This window comes from Phalaenopsis equestris, unplaced genomic scaffold (assembly GCF_001263595.1).
Source record: "Phalaenopsis equestris unplaced genomic scaffold, ASM126359v1 Scaffold000094, whole genome shotgun sequence".
NCBI classification, from domain to species: domain Eukaryota; kingdom Viridiplantae; phylum Streptophyta; class Magnoliopsida; order Asparagales; family Orchidaceae; genus Phalaenopsis; species Phalaenopsis equestris.
Window position 1 is genome coordinate 1,238,491 of NW_018164536.1, and position 11,328 is coordinate 1,249,818.

General features: G+C 31.6%; 1 protein-coding gene across 1 annotated transcript in view; it reads left to right on the forward strand.

Annotated features, from left to right (window-relative positions):
* LOC110020166 (MAP3K epsilon protein kinase 1-like) overlaps nucleotides 1-11,328 on the forward strand; it is a 29,816-nt gene that overhangs the window by 11,605 nt on the left and 6,883 nt on the right. The window contains exons 4-12 of the mRNA XM_020718172.1: nucleotides 2,180-2,467; nucleotides 2,554-2,726; nucleotides 2,815-2,949; nucleotides 7,642-7,662; nucleotides 8,417-8,455; nucleotides 8,487-8,521; nucleotides 8,629-8,719; nucleotides 8,797-8,880; nucleotides 9,467-9,568. Of these exons, the coding sequence (XP_020573831.1) occupies nucleotides 2,667-2,726; nucleotides 2,815-2,949; nucleotides 7,642-7,662; nucleotides 8,417-8,455; nucleotides 8,487-8,521; nucleotides 8,629-8,719; nucleotides 8,797-8,880; nucleotides 9,467-9,568 (567 nt within the window). The 5' untranslated portion in view covers nucleotides 2,180-2,467; nucleotides 2,554-2,666. The remainder of the gene's footprint in view (nucleotides 1-2,179; nucleotides 2,468-2,553; nucleotides 2,727-2,814; nucleotides 2,950-7,641; nucleotides 7,663-8,416; nucleotides 8,456-8,486; nucleotides 8,522-8,628; nucleotides 8,720-8,796; nucleotides 8,881-9,466; nucleotides 9,569-11,328) is intronic.

Genomic DNA, 11,328 nt, shown 5'->3' on the forward strand with positions numbered 1-11,328 from the left:
GATCCAAAATGCTAGATTATTTTGGGATCTAAAATTTATATTAAACTAGTGATTGATCAAGAAAACATTTTTAAGACGTGTAATGACGCACTAATAAAAATGAATAAAGGTGGAACAATCGAAAGTCTAAGGGTCCGTTTGGGGCGGCTTATAAGTGCAGCAGCGTTTTTTAAAACACCGCTTAACCGTTTGGTTTGCGTGTTTTTGAAAACGCTTTATGCCGCGTTTGAGTTTTTTACACTAAACGCAGGGCGCGGGTTGACCCCCACGGTCGACATGCTGGCCGCATATCAGGATAAGCTGTTTATCTTGAAACACACAAGCTGCCCCAAACAGACCCTAAGAGAAAGGAGGGAGATGAAACGAGTGTGTCGTTTAGCCAATCTGGACCCTTGCTTGTGGAGGAAAATCTTGTAACCGCGTGTGAGATAAAAGCTGAGTTGAGTGTTTTGAGCGGCTTTGAACAAAAGAATAGAAAAGGGAGATCTTGTGGTTTGAATACGAAAGAAGAAGGAGACTGGTGTGCTGTTTAGCCAATCGGAGTCGAAGTAAGGAAGGTGAGGGAAGAAGTTTGGCATGCAGGAAATTAGTCTAAGAGGCTGACCAAACTCAACATCCGAACTTTAAGTTTTAGAAATTTTATTGTTGAGATGTTTGAGTACTTCAAATTAAAAATGTTATATTTATTAGGTAATTTAAATAAAAATAAATAATTATATTGCTAATTATGAATCAGGTTTAATATATCATAAAATGATTAAATAAAAATAATTAATTATATTGCTGATTATAAGAAAAATATATTAAATAAAGAGAATAGAATAAGTGTAGAGATTAAAAAGTTAATAAATCATTAATTAAACATAATAAAATTTAGATAAACTAACAAATGGTAATATAGACGTTAGGATTTGATTATTTAAATCAAAAAGTTGAATGATTAATTAATCATTGAATTATTCATCGTAAATATTTTTCTTTGGGTATAAAATTGAAGGAGGTGAAGTTAAAGTAACAGATTAGAAATTTAAGAATAAGTTATCAGAGGTCGTAGTGAGTGACCTTACTTTTAAATTATAATAAAATGTTTTATTTCATATAATCTTGTTATATGAATTATTATTGATGTTTGATAAATGCATTACAATTTCTCTATTCTTAAGGTTTATCCATCATTTTGATATGAATGCTAATAGTCTCTCATTATGAAAAGATTCATGCAATATATCATAAAATATTATATATTAATGATGTAAATAAATGTGAATATTATGGACTATATCAAGTGATTATTTGTGCATGTTTGACTATAATGGAATTCACCCAATTGTGGGATACTAAAGTAGTTGTGCATTTGATTATAAAGAGATATTGATATTGATGAGTATTTATTGATAGAATTTTAAATGATATTCAAGTGATATTTATATAGATATAAAATGATATATACATGCTATTGAAATAGTAAAATGCACTCTTTGTTATGAACCATCATATATTAAAAAGAAAATTTTTAATGCTTTTATATTGATTTATAACATATTTGCTAGCATACATATCATTCTCTTTCTGTTGCGTTAATATAACTTAGAAGTATGAGTATTCATTGACTTTTATAACTCACTGTCATATTAAACTAACATTTCGGATTCAATCATTTGATTAAAAGATGAATAATATACGAAAAAAATTTTATAAAAGACACAGATAAACAAAAATAAAAAATATTTTATTGTATTATTTTAATTTTTTTTTAAGTGACTCTTTCATTTCATTTGAATTATAAACTGTCAGTTATAGAAAATATAAATATAAAATTTAAATTTTCAACGTCATACCTTCTGTTACAGTCATGGTGAATTCCATGCCCCAGTCGGGTTGCAACAAATTTTTATTAAGAAAAGTATTTTCTAATTTGAGTTGAATTTCTGCTAAATATGGCTTGTTAGTCTGCTTATTTATATTGATTAGTCAAAAAATTTTCGTCCATATTTTGTATTAAAATCATATATATATATATATATATATATATAGACACACACATATATACATAAGGATTAGAATTATGTGGTGTTTATTTAAATCTTTCATAAATTCTTAATTTTATTTTGATAAAGAAGTATCTAAGTGGATGTTGGAAAGTCCGTACTTTCTTTTTCACGCATCCCTGGAATTCCAGCCTTAAAGCTATCACACCGCTGGCATATACCATGGGTCGGGCGGGTCACGGCCCGAATTCGGCGCCGGTTAACAACGAGCTCCCAATCACCCACATCTATCCGACGCTCCTCTTCTCCCAGCTCTCCGTCTACGCTCTTCACACTTCCTCAGCCAAGCCGGTACTGCACTCCCTTCCGTCTTTTGCCTTTCATCCGAGCTCCAGTGGTTCTCTCAACTTCTAGGAACCAGTACATCGACGTCGCCTCTGCTTTTTCATCCGTCCTCCCATTCTACGCTTTGGTTGGAAGTAAGAATAGGTTTCTTAATTGCTTCTCTTCTCTATTGATGATCCGCTGTGTTTGTTGGAGAATGAAAAGACTTTTCTCAATGCAGGCGAGTTCATCATAGGAATCTTTTGAATCTACCTGGGTTACGGTGCTGGTGGTGTTCTAGGGTTGGGGAGTAATTAATTTGAGGTTTTCTGGGGCGAATTATCAGTTTTGGAAATGTCTCGACACACTGCAGCTGCACATTTCCACAAATCTAAAACGCTCTATGACAAATATGTGAGCTAAATTTACTTTCTTTTTACTTTTTGTGCCCTTTAGTTGCGTTGAATTCTGTGATTTTTAAGAATTTATGGTTATTTCTTAGATGCTTGGAGATGAGATTGGAAAGGGGGCGTACGGGCGCGTTTATAAAGGACTTGACCTGGCAAATGGTGACTTTGTGGCAATCAAGCAGGTCTCCTTGGAGAATATCCCGCAGGAGGATCTTAACATAATAATGGTATATTGGTTCTTTCTATGTTCTGGTGGCTAATTTAGTGATTATAACTTTCTGAATTTTACCAAGCTATGTATCTAGGTTTTTTCCCCTTGTTGAAGGACTTCGATTTTTTCATTCTGCTTTGCTATTCTGTTGATAAATTTTAAAACTGTATATTTAGCTTTAAGAAAACATGTTTGCAATCTTATTATAAATCATTTTACTTTGTCTTGAAGTGAGATGATTGAATTCGTTAATAACCATCTGGGCCCAAATTGCATGTGGTTACAAGCGGAGCTGGATGTTTTCTTTTAGTATGTTGATACCATTGATAAGATCAACTGAAAATGATGTTTGAAGCATTCCAAACCTGGATCAGTATCAAAATCGGATCAAATCTGCACAAAATAATGGCTTTATTATAGAAATATTCTTTGGAATGCAACCATTAAATACATGTAGGACTGAATTTAAGTCACAATTGATGAGAAGATTGTTCGTTACCTCTTAACACCTGCCATTCTGTTGGCCATTGTAAGATAGAGGATCTTTGTGCGTGTATTCAAGATTTTGGTGTTGGGGGGGGGTGGGGGGGTGCATTGTTTGGTCAAATCTAAAAAACCAAACCAAACTGAGCTAAATTGGTAGATTTGGTTTGGTTTTGAAATAATGATTCATTTTTTGTTATAAAAATTTAAATATTTGATTTTTTTTTTCTAATAGATTTTGATCATCATTATAAATCAAATAAGCGGAGAAGTTGAATTGTATTGAGATTATGAAATTAAATGCATTTGGAAATAAAATAAATTGAGTATATAACATCCTTATTGCCAGTAAATTTGGAATATATAGCAAGAAATAAAAGAGAGATGCTTTTTTTAATTTTGAAATAGAACCTTGATTTTTTAATAGCTTTAGGCATATTGCTAAATTTTGATTTGCTCAAAACTGAACTAGTTAAACAAACTATTTCTTATTTCGTGGATTGATTTTAGTAAAAGTTTAAGCTGTTTGATTTTTTGGATTTCGGATTTTGGTTTCACTTGTTTTGGTTTATTTATGAACCGATCCATCCATATTGACTGATTGCAAACCCCTAATATGCCATCCTCGAAGCAATGCATAAAATATTCATAGCATTTAAATGGTCCTACTGCTTGCTGACTTCAATCATTCTAGCTGTAGTGCTTTTATTGCTGTTTATGGATACTGGAGCCAAATTGATGTTTTTTCTTAATTTATTTGAATGAGGCTGATTAGACAAAGATTAAGATTCTATGGTTATACTGATTCTCTGCTTGATAGAACTTCTTCATTCTGCATATGAGATATGGGACTTTGAGGAAGACAAACTGGCACTTCCGAAAGAAACTTTTATCTGATTAAGTTATTAGTTAAACGAAGTGCACTATGTAGTGTACAACATCATTTACTATGTTATCAGTAATTCACTTGTTAATTTTCTCCTTATTGTAAATAAAAAAAGTTTTTCCTTCGTCTTTTCTTTCTTTTTTTTTAACATCTTATTTCTTGTGGCCATGCTGTCGGTCAACTTCTTTTTTCGATTAGATTTAATTTTGAAAAATATGATACATTTTTCACAGAACTACCATCTAGAGATATTAATCAGTTGTTTCTTCGAAGTTCTTTATGTAATTAGGAAGATATATCTGGTTGTATGTGAGACAAAATAAAGATCACTATATCATACGATGGCTAAAATATTCCCATCCATTCATTTAGAAGAAAGAAAAGAAGCATGAGAGATATTGCCTAGTAAACATGCATGCAGGGTTATTGTAAGGCTTGAATTTGTCTTTGAAACCAAAACTAAAGCGAGGGCAGTAATGTCATCAATCATACTTCGGTGAGACTAAGTAAACACATTTAATCTATAGGAAAAGCTACTAAAAATAAACTTACCAAACTTTTGAATTAAAAATACAATCTTCTTAAACACACACTCTTATTTTCTTTTGCATGACCTATGGCTATCAATTATACTCTGAGGTAATTAGTGACTTGTGTATTGGATGCAATCAATGGTCCTGATATTGTGTTGCTCTATTTGATTACATAAGATTTTTTATTACTTATGTCATAAGGTTTTAGGTTTGTGTCATACAACAACCTTTCAGTTGATGCAAGGTTAAGCCCACACACATTGATCTCTTCCTAAACTCACGTTGGTGGGAGCCCCATGCATTGGGCATGCAATTTTTTTTATTCTTTTTGTTCTATGCATTACAATGCACTACTTGATCCTTTATTTGAAACCTTTCTACAATATGAGAGGCCATATTTCTCTATTGCTTGGGGTACCAATCACCTCCTTTTTCCTCCAATTTCTCAATTCACTAACTTTACTTTTTTTACTTCATGTCCTCTTCATTCCTCCATTCGAGAAAGGTTGAAAGTAGCGCATTTGAACTGTTCCATTAAGTTCAGAAGGTAAAAAAAAAATCTCTACAAAATTAACAAATTGTCAAATTGTTTTCGAGAGAAAAACTCTTAAGCAATTGTAGTTTCATTAGTCAAACTATAGCACTTTCAAGCAATGCTTTAAAAATTGTCAGTTCGACTGTGAATTGGACATGCGGCCAGTCCGAGTAACCTTAAGAATGGCTTTTGCACCGATAAAAATCGGTGTGAACCATCGGTTAAACTAACAAACTGGTAAACTGTTCTGGATTTAATGGAATCAGTTGGTCTAAATTACTTTTTTTAATCATCATTAATTCTTAATTAATGGTTAAAATTTTTTAGGTAAAATTTAATTCTATATGTTATATTAAGTCAAACTTACAATTATGATATTGGAAATCTTAAATTTAATTAATATGAGTTTAATCAAGCTAATTCATAGCGTGCCCATCACTCATTTAGGTGACTTAGGACCTCAAACAATATCATTATTTTTTACTATACAAATAGTGAAATGTTATTTTTGTTCCATGATAACAAAAACAACAAACCTTTATCCCACTAAGTGGGGTCAGCTATATGAATCCTTTTTCTCCATTACGTCCTATTGAGTGTCATATTTTTATTCAATTATAATAAATTAAGATCATTTTTATACAATATGCCCAAGTCTTTCTAGGCCTTCCTCTGCTTTTCTTAACATAACTCGAATCTAAAACATAAGTTTCTTCCATGATGTGGACAAAAAAAAAATAAAGTGAGTGCTTAGATATGAGTTGGGTGTTTAGATATGGGCTTTGGAATATTAAATAGTCTACATAATGTAGGAATATTATAATAAAATTTTAATATATATATATATAATATTAATATTAACTCTCTCTTTTTTAAAAAAAATTAAATAATTATACTATTAGTATAAATTATATTTTCCCAATAATTTTTTTGCGAAATCAACATACCTATCGAACAATTCTTATGTATTTACATATTTCTCACCTAAACTTTCATATTTACATACATAGCATTTACATAATTTAAAGCTATGCATGAAAAGGTGCATTCACTTTTAAAAAGTAGAAATATTACTATTTTTTATGTGATATTAAAGATTTGACTGTCATGTGTGTAAATATGAAAGTTTATGTGTGAGATATGTAAATACATAAGAATTGTGTGCTATATATGTGTCTTATATTTATATATCTATTATATTTGTCTTTTTTAATTTTTAAATATATTTAATATTTATGAATATATGTTTATTTATTTATAATACATATACAATTACATTTTGGCAATTTTATATCAAATTTTAAATTTATAATTATTAAATATTTTACTGATGTTCAAGTTCTATTTGTTTTATTGTCATATTGATCATATGTTTACATTATTGGTTCAGCCTTTGAACCTTGGACCTTGAATCTCACCTTCTGTTTCGATAGCCGGTCCAGTTTTCACAATTTTGCTTTCAAGGGTTGTGTTGTTTTTTTATATGTTTTACCACTTGTATGATCTTTAAACAGTTTTATCCAGAACCTGGACTTCATTCCAGGGCTGTAGATAAACTTTGCATCAGTGAACTATGAGTAAACTTAATGAGAATTCATTCGATTCAGGGACCAACAGAGTTTGCTAAGCATAGCAATCAATTCTTTTAATGACGTATGTTGGAGATTTTACAACTAAAATAGACTGGTTGGTACTGGAAGTGCTGATAATTGCATGTTGTCTGAAACTTTTTACAGGCATTGTTTTCTTTAGACTATTTGACCAATCCACTTATGAAACTCATCTTTAATCTGATTCTGTTCAAACTGTGAGAGCTCATGAAGCAAGCCAATATTCTAGAGTGGATATATGGATCGCGATGATAGCATCACTGATTTTTCCATTTTATTTTTTTGTATGTTTTCAAATGTTGCTGAGCTTCAAACCTCCTTGTTTGTTTATGTAAGTTTTTTTGTGATAAAATGGTACTTCTATACTTTGATCCTTTTTCCCTGAAAGAACTGAACCATATGACGTACAAGTGTAACCTGAAGCTTGGAAGGTTTTACTAGTTTATTTGAACTACTTATGATTGCATAATGACCACATGATTGTTTTGGTCTATTTTTATTATGTAACTAGGTCTTTATAGATACATTTTAATAACTATGACTAATTTTTGCATCTTACGATTGTTTTTCTGATAAACCTGCTAGAACTGTGGATTCTGACATTTCTTACTGGCTTTCTTTTTGTTCTATCTTTCTACGATGGCCAATTCTCATGATCCAGCAAGAAATTGATCTTTTAAAGGTACATATATGCTTGCAGTTTATAACCTACGCTTAGCATTTGTTATGAATCCTTGAATTTCATTTGATTTTTTTTTAATCCGTTGGTAACCAAACTACATACTCAATTTTATCATATGTTTTGTACTGTTCCACATCACTTTTTAGATTCACAATTAATTTGGTAGATAAAAACGAAAGAAATTCTTGAATATTTTGAGACTGAAGGTTATGGAATTGCAAGGGGCTTGATTTTGAAGAGTTTAATAGTAGTTTCCATTTCTTATTTACTTTTTTTCCCCTTAACTAAGTAGTGTGTTTTGGATTTTAGATGAGATTATTTTGTGATCTTAATGAGATTGTTTGTAAATCTTTTGCTATTTGGGTCTGATATAGTCACTTTGTTTTTCCCCTTTAAGTTTTAATTGATTAAGGTTTATTATAATAATAAAGGGGTATAAAAAGGGCTTTTAATGCATGAAATCACAACAATATTATTATAAAAGCATTATAACTTTATGAATTTTTGTCCATGTGTGAATAGTTTTTGGGAATAGGAATAACACTTCAAAGTTCATCCTTCATCTTTCTCATTCATCCAGATGCTTTAATCACTGTACAGAATCTAGTCCTTGATATTTATATTTGAATTTCATTAAATTTATAAAAAATATTTTATCTCTTGGCAATTTGATCAATTCATCTATGACACAAATGCAATTTAGATGCGCTATTTTATCATCTCTTTTTATCATTACCACATACTTGTGATACAGAATCTTAACCACAAAAATATTGTGAAATACCTTGGATCATTAAAGACAATGGATCATTAAAGACAAAGACTTAAAGACAAAGACGCACCTGCATATCATTCTAGAGTAAGATCAAATAATGATTTTCTTCTACTCTGTAGTGATTTTGATACATTTTAATGTTTAGTGATCTTAGATCCCTGATGCTATAATATCTTTAATATTCTCTGTAGGTATGTTGAAAATGGTTCACTGGCTAACATTATTAAGCCAAACAAGTTCGGACCCTTCCCTGAATCATTGGTTGCTGTTTACATATCTCAGGTTCATGTTCTTTTTCTGTTATGTTCTAAACATTTTAAGATTTTACTTTTTTCATCAATCTTGATGCCTATGTACAGGTTTTAGAAGGTTTGTTTTACTTGCATGAGCAAGGAGTTATTCACCGAGACATCAAGGGTGCAAATATTTTGACTACCAAAGAGGTTCTAGTATTTTATTACTTAATATTTTATCGAATTTTTGCACTTTGTTTCCAACATACGCTGCAGTTCATGAGAATTTGCTTGTTATTTATTGGGATTTAAAAAATGACTGGTCTAATTCTATCATATTCTCCATTAAGTTTTAAATCTCAATTTTCATGCAAGCAGGTATTTAAGTTTTTTTCTTGCAGTTTAAAAAGGCTGTTTTTGGGATTTGAATTCTTGTCCTCTGTCACAATTGACGCAACCTAACAATTCCTCTGGGCCTACCTTTTTAAAGAATTTTTTATAACTTTTTTCTGAACCCCTTCCATTGTGCGTCAAATATTTGGTTAAGATAAAATATCATTGTTAACTTTGAGCTTCCATTGTTGTGAGTGATGTTGCTAAACGTTTTTTGCTTGTGGTTGTTCAAGCTTTTAAAGAAAAAACGGTTACTAATTTTCTTTTTTGCTTCTTCAACTTTATATGATTTTTCAACTGCTTTCATAACCACTTTAATGAATTGTTATAATTTCGTTTTCATAATTTTTTTTCCACTGTTTGCTAGCTGACTGGTAAAGGGAAATGGGCAAATGGTTTGTAGGGCCTTGTTAAGCTTGCTGATTTTGGTGTTGCTACTAAATTAAATGAAGCAGATCTTAATACACATTCAGTGGTTGGAACACCATATTGGATGGCCCCTGAGGTAACTTTCAAATCATTTTCATGAACACAATTTATTTTATTTTGAATTACTTTCAAATGTTCTAGTTAGAATGCAGAAGGAAGGGCTGTGAACTTGTTTTACCATATGTTATAGTGTAAAGTCTATTCGGGAGCTGTTTACCATGCTTTTGGTATTTTTCAAATTTAATTTGCCATACGGTAAGTTGACTGTATAATATGACTTCTCTCACCCTCCAGTCCCAATTCAACTCTCCATGATTCCAATTCCATTCTTTACTATTACTTAACAACTAATTTATAATACCATCGTCCTTTTTAGGCATTTTCTGTGTAGTTGCGAACATTTTGAGAGGAATTTGGCTCTTGTTTTTATTAATTTTGGCCTTCAAGACAAGCTGCTTTGATATTTTTCATTCTTCTACTAGCTTCATAATTACCATTTGGTTCCATCATTTGTCACTTAATCACTAAAATATGTCGGAAAGGAAGATATAACTATAGATTGCTCTTGATATAGTTGGGAATGGTTTGAATCATTGTGAAATTTCAATTTGTGGAATTTAATGTTTTTGGATGCATGAAAGAAGGAAGCCAGAAAGGCTGGGAGCAATTTGCTTAAGTACGATAATAAAAGAATCCAAAAAAGGTTTGTTCTTGACCAAATGATGTAACATGCTGTTACCTTTTTTTTGAGTGGACATCTTACTTCCATAGAATCACCTGGATAATCTTTGGCTTCACATGTTGTATACTTTTAACACAAGTGTCTAGAACGTTGAATTCTTGGTTTAATAAATTTTTGAGTTGGACCAGACTAGGTCAAGTTAGGTTTATTTATCATTGATTACATTTAGTAGAGTTCAATGCCAGTTTTAAATATTTGTATCCACTTTGGAAGCCCAATAGAGTGGATCATATATCATGCCTAGTTGATTTGAACTAAAAGATATACTTATTATCAGCACTAGTCATACCCCGTAACATAGGGTTGATATGCCAATTCTTCTTCTCTAGTCATTTATACTTAGTGTTGCATTCCTTTTTGTCCTTTTCATTATTGTCTTTGCTGTTAGGAACTATAAAAAATCAATCATTTAAAAAGTTGGTTACTTATTCTATGTATGCTTAAATTTGTAACATCTTTTGTTTATGATAGTTTTATTTAATTGAAGTATTGGCTCTATTGTTTCTTTGATGGGCCAAGTTAAGCTATGCTGCATAGCTAGTGTGTTGATCTCACTTTTGGTTGAGGCCTAGTCTCTCCTTTTTAATAGCCTAGGGTCTAGCTGTAGGACTTTCCTGTCGACTATTCCTAGAAAACTAGCAAAGGAGCCCTCCTCGTTAGAAATTCAGAGCTTTTCTTCATCCCTATAGCCCTATAGGACCGCTGGCCCTATGATTGACTGTACACGTTGATCTGGCGCTGTCGCACTTTTCGCCGTCCTATTTGATTGAGCTCGAGCCGAGTTTTTGACATAATTCGGGCCGCGACGCTTTTTTGTCCAAATTGTCGATGAGGTTGTCTAAACGACTCCAGATGACAAAACGGACTGCGCCAACGCGTCCGGAACGTCGATTTTGCCTAGGGGAGACATTTGTTTCACTACGACGACACATCTGGGGGAAGATACACATTTAAGCGTTCATTATAATAATAAATAATACTTTATTATTATTATAATTATAATTAATAACTTATATTATTCCCTAACCTAATTTTGTTTCTCTCCTCCCCCCTTCTGTGTCTCGATCCCGTGGGCCTTCGGGTTGGCTCGTTCC